Below are 17,805 nucleotides of genomic sequence, written 5' to 3'. Positions count from 1 at the left end.
ATGGCTCTCTTGAAGGATTCGAAGGGCTGTCACTTAGAGGAGGGCAGGGAGCTGTTCCTGTTGGCAGCAGAGGAGAGGACTCACAATAATGAGTCTAAATTAAAGATGAGAAGGTACCAGCCAGATATTGGTGGTGGTGGGGATACAAGTAAGAGTTAACCAACAGTGGAATCAGCTATCTAAGGAGGTGGTGATCTCCCTTTCACTGGTAATCTTCAAGCAGCGGCTGGACAATCACTTGGGAGGAATACTCTAGGTTGATCCTACATTGAACAGGGGGTTGGACTAGATGGCCTGTATGGCCCCTTCCATCTCTGTAATTCTATACTTAAGGTAACAGGTTTTTCCCCAATATGTGTAGAAGTTATGCCCATGAAGCAAATTTGGAATTGTGTTCTACAATTTATTCTACAATTTTCTATAACATATTGCATTGTTCGTAATCCTGGTAAATGGTATAGGGTTATGTTGGCCCGTCAATATTGTTGAGCAATAAAATCAGGCACTACATTAATATTAAGCATATATTCAAATCCCTGAGGGGTAGAACTTTTTAAATAGTTCCAAAGAAATTGCATTCTACAGTTTGCCCTTCAGTTATGCAGCTTTTCTACATTTTTGCAGAATCACAACATATGAACAGCGTTATTTATCACTTGCTGACAAAAGTGCAAGACCAGGATTAACATGGACAGAGAGGTTGTTGAGATGTACCTGGCTGCATTGGATGGTGTGTACCTGAAAGTGCTCAAAGAACTTTCTAGAGAGCTTGCAGAGTTTGTCTATCATCTTCAGGACCTCTGGGAGGATGGGAGATGTGTCACAAGACTGGAAGAGAGTGATTGTTATCCCAATCTTCACAAAGCCAGGAAACTACAAGCCAGTCAGTTTGACCCACTCAGGGAAGATATTAAAAAATATTTTAAAGGGGTCAGTCTGTGAGAATTTGAAGAACTTGGTGATCCAGGGAAGTCAGCACAGATTTGTCTCCATCAGGCCCTGCTAGACCAACTTTGTTTCCTTCTTTGATCGAGTGACAGTTTTACTGGACTGTAGGAACATGTCTGTGCTGTTTACCTGGATTTCAGTAAAGCTTTTGACAGAGTTCCCCATAATGTTCTGATGGGTAAACTGGAGAACTCTAGGTGGATAGGGGACTGGTTGGAGAATGGCGACAAAAAAAGGAGTGGCACTTCATCTGATTGTCCAGTGGGGAGCCACATTGTTATAAATGACCTGGATGAGGAGGGTGGGGGTGGAAGGAAAAAGGAAAGGAAAGGTCCCCTGTGCAAGCACCAGTTGTTTCTGACTCTGAGGTGACATTGCTTTCACAATGTTTTCATGGCAGACTTTTTACGGGGTGGTTTGCCATTGCCTTCCCTGGTCATTACACTTTCCCCCAGCAAGCTGGGTACTCATTTGACCCACCTCGGAAGGAAGGAAGGTGGAGTCAACCTTGGGCCGCCTACCTGAATCCAGCTTCTGCCAGAATCGAACTCAGGTCTTGAGCAGAGAGTTCAGACCCACAGTACTGCTGCTTTACTACTCTGCGCCACAGGGCAGATAACATCAAATTGGGAAGAGTAGCAAAACAATTAATTGAGATCTGAACACACTGGAAAAGTGGGTGGATGTGAAAAAGATGCAATTCAAACAAGGATAAATGCAGGGCTCTACATCTGACTAGCAAAAATGAGACGTGTGCATACTGGATGAGCTTATACTTCTGGGGTAGCAATGTGTGTGAGATCTTGGGGTATAGGTGGACTGTAAACTAAATAGCGTGAGCAGATGGCTAATGCCATCTTGGAATATATCAACAGAGGCATAACATTCAAATTAAAAGATGTCAGAGTCCTGCTGTACAATGCATTGGTCAGGCCACACCTGGAGTTCTGGAGGCCTCGCTTCAAAAAGGATGTGGTCAGAATGGAATGGGTGCGGAAGAGTGTGACGAAGATGATCAGGAGCCTGGAGGCCAAGATCTAAGCCTGAGGGGACTTGGAAATGTTCAGTCTGGAAAAGAGGTGGTGGTGGGGGTACGTAAGTTTTCTCTTTACATATCTGGAAGTCTCACGAAAGAGGAGGGTGGGAAGCTTTTCCTGTTGGCAACAGAGGACAGGACTCACAATAAGGGGTTTAAATTACAGGCGGAAATGCCAGCTGTGTATTGGCGTGGGGGTTACAATAAGAGTAGTTCAGCAATGGAATCAGCTGCCCAGGGAAATGATGAGTTTCCCCCTTACTAGCAGTCTTCAAGCAGCATTTGGATGAACACTTCTCAAGGAGGCTTTAGGCTGAACCTGCATTGAACTACATTGGGCTAGATGGCCTGTATGGTCCCTTCCAACTCTACAATTTTGTGTGGTTGTAACCTTATGATTTTAGGGGGGGAAACAGCAGTCAGTGGCAGAGGGGGACAAGATTCCAGAAAGAAGCCTCAGACAAACTGGAAACAGTTTTTGTGAAAGGCTTGCAAAACAGCTAGTTATAAACATGAAGCTTCCACTCCCTGTTTAGAAGACCCCATCTGGTTTTTGCACAGCTACTCCACGTATTTATTTTGCAAAAAGATTACCACCATCAAGATGTGGGCATGGCAAATGCCTTCTGATTCACAGTAGTTGTGTGATGGCTTCAATATGAGAGCCAATTCCACATCTTTGTGAGCTCCAGATAAGAGACCCAAAGTACACCCTCCCAGACAGAAGACCTTTCTGTCTTCCAGTGAAATTCACCACCAGCTCACTCCTGCACCTTGGTGTATTCTCCATGGTGTTGTTTTAAGTATACCAGGGAGGTGGATTAGGGACCGTGCAGCATGGGCTCTTTGATGCAAGCAGCTGTGTCCATGCGGACAAGCACAAGTATCTTGTAACTTTCACCATGCCTATCAGACACATTTTTATTCCACTTTTTTCTCCAAGGAGCTCAATCTATGGTTCTCCCCTCATCCATGTTATCCTCACAACCACCCTATGAGGCAGTCTAGGCTGAAAAATGTGCCCAAAGTCTCCCAGCAAATTCACTGCAGAGTGGGGAACTGAACTCGGATCTCCCAGTTCTTGGTCTAACATTCTAACCACTGGAACAAACTAGCTCAGCCAAATCCTCAGTTTTTTTCTTACAACAGCTTACAATACTTTCTGATGCTGGGGAGCAAGAAAGTCAAGAGAAGCTGATTCTCTTTTCTTTGCCCCATTCCTCCCTTCTCCCCGTGAAATTGAATTCACAATGCAGTGCTGCCATTCTTAAGAACATAAGAGAAGCCATGTTGGATCAGGCCAATGGCCCATCCAGTCCAACACTCTGTGTCACACAGTGGTCAATATATGTGTGTGTACGTACACACACACACACATATATACACACACACACTGTGGCTAATAGCCACTGATGAACCTCTGCTCCATATTTGTATCCAATCCCCTCTTAAAGCTGGCTATGCTTATAAGAACAGTTCTTGTTCCTCAAACCAAATACCAGGCCTATTTGAGCTGTGAAAGCACACCAGCAGGGGTCCCCCTGAAATGGAAAGAGCTCTGATACCTCTAAAAGAGGTGCATTCATTGGACTACTGGCTGATACTCAAGCCAAACAGGATGTCTGTTGTGAAGGGAGGGGGCTTTCTAAAAGGAGCAGTGGGACGGGGACACAAGCAACACCCACTCACCCTAAGTAGAGGCATAGCAGCAGAGCAGGAATGTTGTTGGGATCAGAAGTGCTTTGTGATGATCTCGCCCAGGTAAAACAACAACACAGAATAAAACTGACACTACGCTATCCCAAAGCTGGAAGAAAACTGGAAGGCAGACACAGCCCCTGCTTGCCTTTTTGCATTGGTCCTTCAGCATCCCACAAAAAACAGTTCAGCCATTAGTAGCATTTGGCCCAGCTGGCAGAATTCAACACCACTACAGAATATGACAGGACGTTACAATGCAGAAGTTTTGCATTAGCCAAACCAAGCCTAAATACAGCAATGTTCTGTTACAAAATATCCTTGACAGAGGAGTGGGATAAAATCAAGATTCATGGATATATGGGCATTCTGAGAGAGAACTGGCAAGCCTGCCCACCCCAGCCCAAGATATAAGTTCACAGCGTTTTGCAAACTTTGAATAGTCAAATTTAAAGGAATCAGAAGGGTCAAAAATATACAGAACTGCAACACTGCACTTGGGCTGCTACTTTCACTGTACACCTCACAAGCCTGGAGAAATAAATAACACATCACAAACTCATTCTGAACTCAATTAAGTTCTTTATTTTTTAAGCAAAGAAATTCCATTTAATCAAATATTAACAAAATCACTGTTTGCAATGACCTGTTTATCACTTACAGAACAAAAAAACCCAAGGACACACTTTTTTATAAGTTCTTAAAACATTAGCAGATTTAGAAAAAATTGCATTGCTAGTTGCAAATCTTCATCCTATCAGCAACTGGTCCTGAAAGTCCAACAAAGGAACCAACAACTAGAAGAATCGCTTACACACATGAAACCTTTTCAGGGCATTTTTGTTTCCAAAGGAATCAGGAATGTGAAAGTGATGGGTTTCCAAAATGTCTATTTGGAAGCAAAAACGGCCAGCAAAATTCAGGTTCAAGAGATACCTTTAAAATAAGAAAACACACCACATTCTACTCACTCCAATAAGGCAGCTGCAGTGACAGAAATCAAAGAGCGCACAGGTTCAGGTCTAAGCTTCCTGAGGAGTTGGGTTATCACTCTGCTTGGGTATGTGCAGGAGAGGGAAAAGGGGGGGAGCGGCCTCTCAAAAAGTTGTGCTTTCCTGCTTAATCAGGAGAAATAAAACTGTCCCGAATGAATCAGTGGGAGTCACAAATCACTTTAAAATAAAGCGAAGCAATCGGCTTGAGAAACAACAAATTCACAGGGATGGTGGACTGAATGCTTTGTATTCCCAGAAGCAGCATGGTCCCTTGACAGGCAATGCTTTTAAGTAGCCACACTGATATGAAATTTAGCCTTCTTTGATTGAAAGAAGGTGTTGTGTTTGTGTTTTTCTGCACAAGCAGAGATAGCTGCTGAGCTGTGTATTCTCAGGAATTCTGCATGACAGATTGTATCTCTGTAACTGGAACCAGTCAAGCTCCTGGGAGTTAGGACAGAGGAGCTAAAATGAAGCTGCTCACTCAGAGGAAGATGGGTCGAGCTCCTCTGGTCATGGGCGGGAGTGCCAGTTCTGAGACCCACCTTGGTAAATGCTGCCCTTTCATGGTTGTGCCCCTTTGACGTAACCAGCAAAAAGAACAGAATGCCAGATGCTTCAATGAGATTCAGTACAGTTCTTGGTAAATCCAAATACTTTCCCCCAAAACCACCTCAGATGATTTAATCTCACTATGTCATGCAACTATGCCTGAAAGCTAAAGTGGTCTTAAAAAAAAAAATTCTAGATGGGAACAAATGTAGAAAATCATATAGGACTCTTATCAAAAGAGAAAAAAGGCCACACACTCCAACGATAATCCTATTTCAACTGAGTCCTTGCTTTAAAGCAAGCAAATGACCCTGGCTTCTAAATAGCTGTTTACAGAAATGTCACACCAAGAGCTGATTGGCTTTTGCCCTCATTTTGATCATCTGCAGTAAATTCACCTGGTGTGTCACCAAGACCCCCCACATGGCACAAAGCAATAGACTTGCCAATGGAACAGAAATATGGGAGGCAGGACAGTGTGGACTCTTCCACACAATAAAGTGGTTTTACTGCTGTCATGAATATTCACTGATGCAAAGGTGGACCCTTTTCCTAGTCTCCTATGATAAATACCAAAACAACTACTTTGGACTTCAGTTTTGGCAACAAGTCCAAGGGAAGTTCAATAATAACGAGCATGTACCACTAAGAAAATGGAATTAAAGGAAAACTGCTTACCTCACTGTTTATATGGATAAGTGGGAGATGCAAGTGGATTTGGGCCCATTGCAACATTCCTTTTTAAAAACTAAGCAAACAAAGTTAGGAAATTAAGCTGCCAATCACTGCTTTGAGCCTTCCAAAGCTAAGCTTAAAGCGTCTAACCATAACTTCCTCAAGCATGTGATGATTCAAACACAGTAAGGCTTCTTTTGAATGGAGGCATCAACAAGCTGTCAAGATGCTAACCATACTGCAAGACAGTGGAGCTACTGTATCCCAAGCACTCCAGGTATCATCAGGAAATGGTCAAGTTTATGCATTACTGTCACCTGGCAAAGGCTGCTTTCAATCATTCAACATGGTGGCTGTTACTGCATAACGAGTCAGTTGACTGCAACAGCTCGGGGGGTCAGGGTCAATATTCAGTGCACTAATTGTCAAAACAAACAATTTGCAACACTATTTTTAAAAATACAGTTAATGTTGCAAGTTTCCACACAGCAACCATAAACGCTGGCCAGCTTTTCTTCTGGTTTTACTTCCAAACAAATCCTGTTGCCTTTCTAGAATGATACAGAACACAGAATGTCTGAATGTGCATTACATTTTGACTTCACTGGAAAATCACTAATAGAAATTCAGTGCCATTTTTAATTGGAATTTCTGCAGCTACTTTTAATTGGTCAAGCTCTCATCAGCTCGTTTCCTCCTGTGTTTTTATAGTCTACAGAAGACTATAATATACTATTATAGTCTACAGAAGACCTCAAGCAGCTAAGAATTCCCCTTGTTTGTTGACTCACTGGCAGTGTTGGTGAGAATCAGTCTACAACGTGATGAGTACATATGTCCCTGATTGGCCATGTCAAATTAAGATTTGGGCTTTCCATATCTGAAAGGGGGTGGAAACTGCTCCATGAATTGCAAACAGTGATTTGTCCACATGATTTCTGAAGGGTGGTGGTGTAGATAGAATGGTGCATGTTTCCACCACCACCACTCAAAACAAATTCAGTAATAGAAAATTGTTGCTTCTCAGAAAAGGCTATAAATACAGTTCCATGGCAATGTAATCCCTGAGTAAAGAAGTGTTTAGACTAAAAGGAGTAGAGGCATTTGCTTCTTGTCTTGCTCACACACATGATCATCTGCCACTGAAAGGCCCTTTGAAACATGATCAAATTGTGTCCTCAAACTTCACTTTCCACAGAAAGAGGAAGGAAATAAAGCCTTGTTTTCAAAGGGGTTTGATGGATTCTCTTAGATTATAGTTTGCATTTTTAAAAAGTTGTAAGACGATAACATTCTAATGAGGGGGGGGAGTGAATGCCATTTCCTGTGTATTGAAAACATCGAAAAAGTAAAGCCAGAAGGAAAGGAGGATCTCAGTGACAAGAGCTAGGACTGCTGTCTCTGTCTGTCGCTTTGATTAAATGGCTACAGACTGAAGAGGCAGCAGTAAAGTAACATGTTGGAGACTGATGCAAAACAACAGATTTTCTTATAGCTTACCGTTAAAAAATGTAAATATGTTGGAAGAGAAATAAGCCACTTTATCTCCCGTTTTATACACTGTAGCTACTGAAACTGACTTAATCACCTATATGAGCCTCTACTCAAGTGGGAGATGGATTTGAGGTATTGCTCTCCCCTGCTTATGGAATTACTACATTAGATGCATGGAATTTTATGCCCTATATGTTTTTGGTTTTGATTATCAATGTATAGGGAATTGCCAGAGAATGGTATATGAAGAAGCTGAAGATTATTTTAAAACCTACTTTAAAAAAACCGGTATGTGCAGCTGTGGGGAAATTCCACAAGCTTTGCCATTTTTTCTGGCTTGGTCACTTGTTCCTTCTCTCTGAGGGAACAACAGGTCCTCAGTTTTCTCACATGAAAACAAGTCTAGGTCACAGATTGCTGACCCGATTAAAAATTGCTGGACTAAGGCAAAATGAAAAGATCTGATTCTTGATGAGAGAAAAGCACCTTCGCTACAGTAGTTGATTATTGCTCAATTAAAACAAAACAAAAAGAACATACAGAGTCACCAATCATATGCCCTCTGAATTTCAGAAACTGGTCCTGGAAGCATACAGCACAGTACTGAAGTCCAGAAAGTTTTCTTACATGCGTTAAAAGGCTACAAATTAAAGCGCCTAGAAAGCAAAACCATGAGTGAAACATAAAGTGCTAACCATCATTGTGAGAGAACTGCAGAGGTGAGGGAGCCACAGAGGAACTAACAATACCAAGTGAAAATGAAGCACAGTTTGACTATAAAGTTCCACCATCACTTTAATCAGGTTTTGCTTTTGCTTTTTTTTAACTGACAGGGCAAGATTTTTCTCCCAAGGTGGCAACTGTCTGGCTCAGTTCAGAAGTCTGTCTCCACTGCAACAAGGGGGCAAAAAATCTTTTTAGGCCTTCATACTGTAAGCACCCATGAGCAACCCTTGCCAGTTCCCTGTGCCTGTCTTGGTCCCAAAAACTTTGCAATAAGGGGAATGCTAATGTTCCAGCAGACTCCTAAAACTGTCCTACAAGTTCTCAGTAACTTCAGAAGCATGTAGTCACATAGAAATATCAGCTTAGGGTTTTTGATTACTGTCAACTTCTCTAAGGCAAGTCATGGTGGTCAGAACAGAGATTCAATGTTTTAAAAAACTTGGGGAGATGTTTTTCTTTTGATTTGCTGCTCTGACATACATGAGAGGTGGAAGAAACAAACACAGAACAGAAACACAGATATAATATCCCCCCACAAGTTCCTAAGAGCATATATATTGATTCACTATGAAGTATCCTGAAGGGGAAAAAATGAACTACCCACAGTCTAACAGTAACTGGCTTCCACTTAAGACAGCATTAAAAGGCCTGGGTTAAGAGCACACAAGCAACCCTGTGTGGAAATAGAAGTCCGCACATTTAAAAAGGCAGGTATCACAAGTCTACCATTTTAGTCTCAAGAAATGTTAACCGAGCAGGGAATCTATTGTATTGATTGACCATGAAGTCCCAACCAAAAACAGTACCATGTGACTGAATGCACCCTGCAGAATTCTGAAATAACTGAACACGCTGATAACATGTTAAAAACCATCAGAAGTGCTTCAACAAAATGGTTGAGAAGGGATTAATTTCTGGAAACTTCAGTCCCCTCATCTTCTCCTTGCTTGTGGGCTTCTTTTACAGATGTGATATAAGGTTCTCCCCCCCATGTTGGTGTGGGGGAGGAAGAAAAATGCAAACACAAAGAAATTGTTAACGCCTAAAAACCACATCACTAACAGCTAGATGTAATTCTGCAAAATTCCAGAAGATGGTTTTTGATTGGTGAAGGTGTGGACTGATGGTCAGGACTGCTGGACCTTCATCCTACTTTAGAAGATGTTCATGGCCACTGCACGAGTTTCTGAACCTCCGAAGCAAGTTACAGACAGCAACTCCAATACAGTGGATCAGTTCTTTAAATGCACAGAAAAGAGGACTGCAACATTCAGACATACTCCAAACCAGACACTGCCCCTCTGTTGTACCTCTGCTTTGGCATGAAGCACTGTGGACAGACCCAACTTCAAGAAGTCAAGATGACAAGCCTGGAAAAGCAGGGGGGAGAAGTAAAGAGTCCCAGAAGATGGGGGTGGTGGAGATAAGATGAAACAACCTGAAAAGTCTTTGGGACCATTTACTCTTGGCCAGATGACGACTGTTCTGTATCAGAACACTGAGATTTATTCTGCTCCCACTGGCATATGGCACTGGCATACTGCACCACAAGTTTATCCATCCAGGTGAGGGGCTCAGGAAAGAGTACTGCACCTTCGAAGAAGCCCAGGTGACCTCCATGTAGTGGCAGAACAAACATGACATTTTCTCGCTTCTCTGCAAGAGGGACAAAACAATACTTTTTAGAATCTGAGCGGAAAAATTCTGTATTCTGATAAAACTTGGAGGCCAGATTTAAGGGTGAGAAAACTACACTTAAAGTATATCCCCTTGATTGGGACATATACTTTGCAGGGAGCCAATAGTACTCAAGAGGGCACTTCACAGACACTCGCCCCAGACTGTAGGATGCATTAGTTAAAAGGGAAGGCTGCAACCTGCAGAATTCAACTCCATGTTACTTCTCCTAAAATCAGGCCAATGGGCAGGAATATTCTTCACGCTGTCCCTAAGCAAATCCCAAGACTCTTTAGGCTGCCTGCATTTCCCAGTGCATCACTGCCTTGCAGACTGCTCAAAATCCAAAACAACTGTTCACTAAAGTCCAGGAGGAAAGATGCCGCCTGAGTTATTCCAGTACCCACAAGGTATTCCTTTTAAGTAACAGAGTGTATGTGTGTGTGGTGGTAGAAAATCAAAAGAAAACTGATTTTTTTTAAATCTAAGTTTTCAACTCACCTGCAAGGGTTCTTGGAATTGATAACAGACTATCATGCACTAGAGGGTCATCAGCAGCATTAACCAGCAAGAGGGGAACATAGATCTGCATTGTAATGGAAAGAACACAAAAGTGTAGTAAGGCATGGTCTGTAACTGAGCTTGATTCTATCGACAACAAAAGCCACATACTCTCAAGCTGCATCCAAAGGAATGGTCAAATGTCACATCCTGCAGTTGCTCTGAATCTGTGGGGCTGTTCTGTTCTTGTCTTGACAACTAGTGGTGTAGTGGTTAAAGTGCTGGTTCATGATCTGGGAAACCCAAATCTGAATCCCCACGGCCATAAAAACTTAACAGGTGACCTTGGCCTAACCTACTTCACAGAGTTGTTGTGAGGGTAAGATGAAGGAGAGGACAACACTGTAAGAGGCCCCAGGTCTCTATTGGGGAAGAAGATAGGATACAAATGAACTAAATTTAAAACTGAAGAGACATTATAGGAAACCCAACATTCTGAGGATACCTAAGTAGGGTCACACAGGAACACTGAGAGCACTTCCTCACACATTGTAACAAATGCTTTAGAAGAGCATTCAGACCACTGTAGTCATCCTATATACAATGACAGGCATTCTGAATGCCCATGGCAACATTGATTAATGGAAGATGAGCACAGTTAGAATAATCAGAGGTTCACATTTCCTGTTCATTTGGCCTGAAAATGAGAATGGTGTTTCCCCAAAATGGCTAGGTGTTTCCCCCAAAAGGCTGCTGGGCCTTCCTGGGTCCTTGTGGAGCGTCGGGGTGCGGTGGCGGCAGCAGCTGCGGCTCGGTCTGCCGGCCCCTCCTTTCCCTGCTGCTGGCCTCCTTCCCGACCTCCTGGCCCCAGCCTCCTTCGACGCTGCGCGCCGGTCGAACCCCTCGCTTCCATGGGCGGGCACGCTGGCTGAGGGGTGCTGCTGGGGTTGTGGCTCGGGCGTCGGACACCCAGGTGAGTGGCGGCGGGTCTGTGGGGGCCTCCAGTGGCGATGTGGGGCGCTCCGGGAGTGTCAGTGCGGGGGGGGGGGAATGGCTGGCGGCTGCGGGGGGGGGGGCCCTCCGCGGAGTCCCGGCCTGGGCGGGACACTAGGGAAATACCATTCCCATTTAACAGACTACTATTGCATCCAACCAAGACAAGAGCTGATTACAGCCTAGGTAACCTGGTCACAGAAAAATTTACTTTCCCTAGTACTGGCAAACAACATCTCTTCTAGCACAGCACTGTTCTGTGACAGCAATCAATTCATGGGATTGTCTTTCTGAAAAATCCATTTATCACTTGCAGCCAGCACCAAATTTAAGGATTTGACCCTTGCAGAATGAGTTAGAAGAGTGAATACTTTTAAGTGGTGGTAGTGAGAAATACAAAAACACAGTCCTTACTCTCAAAAGGCTTATAGATGTTTTGTCTACAGGGTCCTAAGTATAGAGTTTTATGCTTGCTGTATACAATACATTGAATTGATTGAACTTGAGAAGCAAGGAAGAACACAGGAATTTGAGCTATCCCACTGTAACAGACAATGACCGCATGCCAAATAATAAATTTTTAGGTTATTTAATTTCATAGAATGATGTCCTTCTACCAGCTGACTACACCTTAAAGCACCTCAATTGTTACAAACAGAAGATCTGACAAATGTCACTTTGTCAGGTCAGGTCATGTGTACCATAAAATGTAATGCCAGATGCCAGAGATTTAAACTTTAAAGGACACAAGCACACCCAATTAACAATGTTATTTTTTACTCAAAAATACAAACAGGCTTAAAACATTAACCCTCTTTCAATATTCCTTACAGTACCTCCCTGATACCCAGCCTGCCACTTCCACCCTCTGTTACACATTAGCACTGGGACAGTATACAGGGACATAACACACAGCCTCTGTCACTGGGAGGCTCTTTCAGAAGACACCAATAACCAAACCACCTGAAAACATTGTAAATCTTAACAATATTTATTGTGGCAACTCACCCTGTACAAGAAACGCAAACAACTCTCCTGTTCGTAATATTCCTTTAAGGACTGGTAGCCATGGAATTTCCTAAAAGCACAGAGAAATTTAAAATTTAAAACAAACAAACTTAAGGCCCAGGAAAAATTCTTTTGCAACAGGACATCATTTTCTTCTAGTTCCCACTCCCAGAATAAGATAAAATGAAAACAGAGCAAACACTAAAACAAGAGTATTTATTGTTTTACTGATTTGCTCTGTTTTCATTTTATCCATAATCCCACCAACCTGTAGTTGAAGGGACAGAAAATGAAATAAAGAACAACGAAATAATCAGAAAACAATTTGCTTATACAAAGTGAGTGGAATCATCATTTGTTTCAAAGCCTGAGGTTTGCTTAGGCTTTAGAAGAAACTGTTCAATAAAACTTCCAGGGTGTATTACAGTTATTTCTAAATTCTTCTTACTCTTAACTACAATTTTAGATTATCTATATTGAATTCCAAGAAACTAATTGTTCCAGGGAAGAGGGCACAGCTACATTTCCCTGGCTGGCGTTTCCTTCCCCGGACCAATTAGGGGCACAGCTACTTACAATACAATCCTAAGCAGAGTTACACCCTTTTAAGTCCACTGAAATCAAAGGGCTGAGAAAGAGGCAAAGTAAACAGAGAAGTCCTGCTTCACTAACAAAAATCCAGTATAGTCACCAATAGCATTGCTATCCAGGGAAAAAGATAGTTCTGAAAAGGCCTTCCTACAGCAAACCAAATGTAGAGGGTGTCAGACGATGGGATCTCAAATTGACCAGACCTTGAATTATTGCAAAGTTAGGCTTTATTTGATAATCCATAAGCATCGGAACAAAGGAAAATTGAGACTGATACATTGTAGCATTAGAGGGCAGGCTATATTGGGGTACATCAAAGGGAACTATACAAAGCCACAATTCTAAACATTGCTGAGGTGAGGTGCAAAGATTCACATGGTCTCCCTCTCTTATCTTATTGTTACTGTTAGTCTTCCGGGGATTGCCTGGCGGCTGTCCCTGGAGGCGCTTTATCTTCAAAGGGGGGAATTTCTGCCTTTGTTAGTATCAAGGGAAAGAAATGTTCACATCAAGCATTGGCAACATCTGCACTTTCTCATGGTTAGTAACAGCGTTTAAAGATGGCGTCAGTTCAGCTAAGCATTTTATTCAGTAAAGTTACATCGGCTGACAGAGGGCAAGAAGATTATGAAAGAGAATCACAGAGTTGGAGGGGGCCACACAGGCCACCTAGTCCAACCCGCTGCTCAACACAGGATCAGTCCTGAGAAGTTTTCATCCAGATGCTGCTTGAAGACTGCCAGTGATGGTGGAGCTCACAGCCTCCCTAGGCAGCCAATTTCACTGCTGAACTATGAAAAAAACCCACTAATAGTGCCACAATACCTTTCTGATCTTAAACTCATCATTGTGAGTCCTCTCCTCTGCTGCCAAAAGGAACAGCTCCCTGCCCTCCTCTAAGTGAACCCCTTTCAAATACTTAAAGAGGGCAAACATATCCCCTGCTAAACCTCCTCTTCTCAAGACTGAACATTCCCAAGTCCCTCAGACTTTCCTTGTAGGACTTGGTCTCTAGGCCCTGATCATGTTCATCACCCCCCTCTGCATGAACTCCATTCTGTCCACATCCTTTCTGAAGTGAGGCCTCCAGAACTGCACACAGTACTCCAAGTGTGGCATGACTAATCCGGGGTACAGCAAGACTAAAACATCTTGTGATTTGGATGTATTGTCTCTGTTGATATACCTCAAGACTGTACTAGCCTTTTTTTGCCACTGCATCACACTGACTCCTCATATTTAATTTACAATCCACCTGTACCCCAAGATCTTGTTCACACACACACTGCTACCCAGAAGTGTGTTCCCCATCCAGTATACATGCTTCTCATTTTTGTTACCAAATGTAGAACATGACTCATATCCTTGCTGAATTGCTTCTTATCTACATCCACCTACTTTTCCAGGACTCACAATCCTGTAAGCTTGTCACTTCATCAAAGAAGGAAATGAGGTTGGTCTGGCAATACTTGGTCACATTTCCTTCATGTATATTGATGCACAGATTCAAATTATGGCAAAACAGTTTACTGATATACCTCATGATATTGTCATCTATCTGCATGAGAGATGTTGCAGTGTGAAGTCTGTTCAAGTCTGTATCCACTAAAGACTGGGGTCTCTTAGGGCTGTCAGCAAACAAGACATGTCTGAAATACACAGAAATAATTGCATCTGTCACACAGATATGGTAACTAATAAGAGCAGCTGCTAGATTTAGAACTGACCCACAGAGCTTCAGTGGACTCTGATTTTAAGGTGTCAATTTCACAGCAATTTCAGTTCCAAGACAATAGTGAACCTGAACCTGTGCTGAGTGAAACCAAGATGAATGGCAGAAATTTAATCCTGCAAATGTGCTACTGACATGACTTTTAAAAGTGTGTGCCAATAAAAGGGTGCAAACATCAAAAATCTTGAACTAGTGTGGTTACATATATATACTGGGAGACCCAGGTCCAAATTCCTGTTTATCCAGAAAGTTCACTGGATACCCTTGCCATTCTCTCTTAGTCTAACAGTTTTCTCAGGGTTGCTGTAAGGATATAGTAGGAAAAGGGAGGAAACTATGCAGTTCCTTGGAAGAAGGCAGGATAGAAAGGAACAAGCAAGCAGGATGCTTTGTTCAGATGACAGCACTGCTTCAAATTTCTGGAGTTCCTAGCCAATTACATGGCTTATTACACATATTCCCTATTGATTGCATTGATCATGTAATTGGCCTTGAGTCTCCATGAGAAAATAAATAAAGTAAATAAATCAATCACTGGGAGTTAACAGTGCTTAACATTGGCTGAATCACATCTGAAGCAGCTGTTGAGGCAACTTGAGCAAGTCTGAGAAGTTTGGGACTGCCAGAACGGAGTGGGAAATTTGTGCTTTTAAAAAGTGGCAATTTTTACTGTGTCTTAAAACTACACGACACTGAAGCCAAATTAAAAGTAACAGCAGCTCTGGACCTTCTCAATGGATCTTTTTCTGCAGCGGAGAAGCATCTGTCTGAACTATCAGGCACAGGAGGTTCAGTACTCATGCCAAAAATCATGGTACAGTTGTTCCTCCACATTAGATCACCCAGATAAATTACTCAGAGCACTCATTTCAGTCCCCTGGTATTCAGTGGAGACACCATAAAACAGATTAAACCCTGGAGAAGATTACATAACTGAGAAACAGCCTTGACTGCAGAGGAGCTGCAGAATAAAAATTAACAGAGCTGTGGACAGGGAGATGCATGATGGACAAGGGGATGTTGTGGACTGGGGGAATGCATGATCCCCCTTCATTGTTAGAACAGAATGAGAGAGAAGGTATGTGTGCACACACAGAAGGTTGGGAGTTTGCCCTACAATACAGAAGATCCATTATAGATGTCAAGAGTTATCCTCTTTCCATCCCACTTGCCATAGTTTCTTTGCTGTATCATTATCCCCTGGCTTAAATGCAATCCTGCTTAGCTCATCTTGCTCTCTGCATGCTTATTTGAGGAACTTATTATTGAAGTTGTTTCCACCAACCAAGGTCGCTAACGAAGCACAGATAACCACCTGGACTCTAAGACGTGGGGGGGGGGGGAGTAGGTCCCGCCAAAAGTTGTAGTTGCTTTGCGCACTTTGCACTTGAAATATAACGGTTGGGGCGAGGGGATAAATAGAGAGCCATTGAGCTAAGAAGTTAGTCTTAGCAATATGTCAGGACCTCAAGTCAAGGAATAACACAGTCCAATAATACAGTAGTTATTCCAGGTATCATAAGGCAGTACAGCATCTTTGCTAAGACTGACATCTTAGCTCAATGGCTCTCTATTTATCCCCTCGCCCCAACCGTTATATTTCAAGTGCAAAACAAAATGTTTTGGCCAATAAACAAGCAGTAATTTAAACCTGCAAAAAGGCAGTTTTTGCCTTCAACCAAGAGCTCTTTTTAAACAAGGAGATTATAGTCCTCAAAATATTTTGTCAAAGTATTTGGTTAATCAGAGTGAATTTAAAAGGTTCTACACATAAATAGAGTATTTTAGTGCCACAATTCCCCCCCCCCCCAGACTGCCTTGGGCAAACTGCTGCTAATTCGAAGTTGTGTGAACAACCAGTTCATAGTTTTACTCAGCTTTTCAACTCCTGCTAAGAAGACGACGACATTGGATTTATATCCCGTCCTCCACTCCGAATTTCAGAGTGGCTCACAATCTCTTTTATCTTCCTCCCCCACAACAGACACCCTGTAAGGTGGGTGGGGCTGAGAGGGCTCTCACAGCAGCTGCCCTTTCAAGGACAACCTCTGCCAGAGCTATGGCTGACCCAAGGCCATTCCAGCAGGTGTATGTGGAGGAGTGGGGAATCTAACCCGGTTCTTCCAGATAAGAGTCCACACACTTAACCACTACACCAAACTGGCTCTCTGCTAAAATAGTAGCAGTCTGCTTAAAGGTTCTTTCAGAATAATGAATAAATTGCAAGTAGTCTACAAACCAAGGGTGAGCATATGACACAGGATTAGAACATCCAACACCGTACTATAAGGCATACATTTTCATACCTATGAGATAAGATGATTTTCTTCATGTTGTCTGCCATGAGAAAGTTGTAAAATCTCCTACACTGATCCCATTGCATGAAGGTTTCTTGTGCCCTACAAAAAAAAAAGTCCCAACCTAGTTATTTAAACAGATGAAACAAATTTCATTCTCCAAGTCACAAAAGCACTCCAAATAGTCTGCATGGTGTCGTTCAGGGATCCTCAACCTTTTTGAGCCTGTGAACACCTTTGGAATTTTGACTTGGGAGCGGTGAGCACAGCCACAAAAATTTATCAACAACATTGCTGCCATAGGATGTGGAACCAACCACAAAATATCAAGAAGTAAAGTTATGCGTGAGACTAATAATGGCTCCGCATTTCAGGCAGAAGCTCTGTCTAACAGGATGCCTTTCACCATGGATGTATCATTTTAAAATGCTTTCTTGTATACATACAGCCATCATTCAGTCATGCAGGGAGGATCATTGTGCCATCGTGCTAGCTGCTGTCAAAATTACCATCCCTTTTTGAGTGTATGGCTGCTGCTTTCTCTCTCTCTGGTATGGTATTTATCTACTATGATTTTTATAGGGTTTATAAAAGAGACACAAATATACCACACACTTTCCTCCTCAAGTCTGAACTGAAATGAGACATGTTCTGTTGTTTCCTTCGTGTTACTCCTTAACACTTAATAACGCTTTCCAAACTAGAAAAGGACTATATTCAGATTCAAAATCCCTTAATTTTGACTAATATCTGATATCCTTTACTTAAAGCAGAGTGACTAATTTCGATGGAACTTCTAAAGAAATATGCTTATGATCACAACCTCAGTCACATGACAGAGAAATTTCTATTATCAGGCTTTTCTGAGCAGGAATGCACAGG

General features: G+C 42.5%; 1 protein-coding gene across 1 annotated transcript in view; it reads right to left on the bottom strand.

Annotated features, from left to right (window-relative positions):
• Positions 1-4,241: 4,241 nt before the first annotated feature.
• Positions 4,242-17,805, bottom strand: part of ABHD2 (abhydrolase domain containing 2, acylglycerol lipase) — a 49,013-nt gene continuing 35,449 nt past the window's right edge. Inside the window, exons 7-11 of the mRNA XM_060260265.1 lie at positions 16,933-17,025; positions 14,433-14,543; positions 12,304-12,373; positions 10,303-10,387; positions 4,242-9,780 (exon numbers count right to left, since the gene is read on the bottom strand). Coding sequence (XP_060116248.1) covers positions 9,584-9,780; positions 10,303-10,387; positions 12,304-12,373; positions 14,433-14,543; positions 16,933-17,025 — 556 coding nt within the window. The 3' untranslated portion in view covers positions 4,242-9,583. The remainder of the gene's footprint in view (positions 9,781-10,302; positions 10,388-12,303; positions 12,374-14,432; positions 14,544-16,932; positions 17,026-17,805) is intronic.

This window comes from Heteronotia binoei, chromosome 19 (genome assembly GCF_032191835.1).
Source record: "Heteronotia binoei isolate CCM8104 ecotype False Entrance Well chromosome 19, APGP_CSIRO_Hbin_v1, whole genome shotgun sequence".
Lineage (NCBI taxonomy): Eukaryota > Metazoa > Chordata > Lepidosauria > Squamata > Gekkonidae > Heteronotia > Heteronotia binoei.
This window is presented reverse-complemented; position numbering and strand designations above follow the sequence as displayed.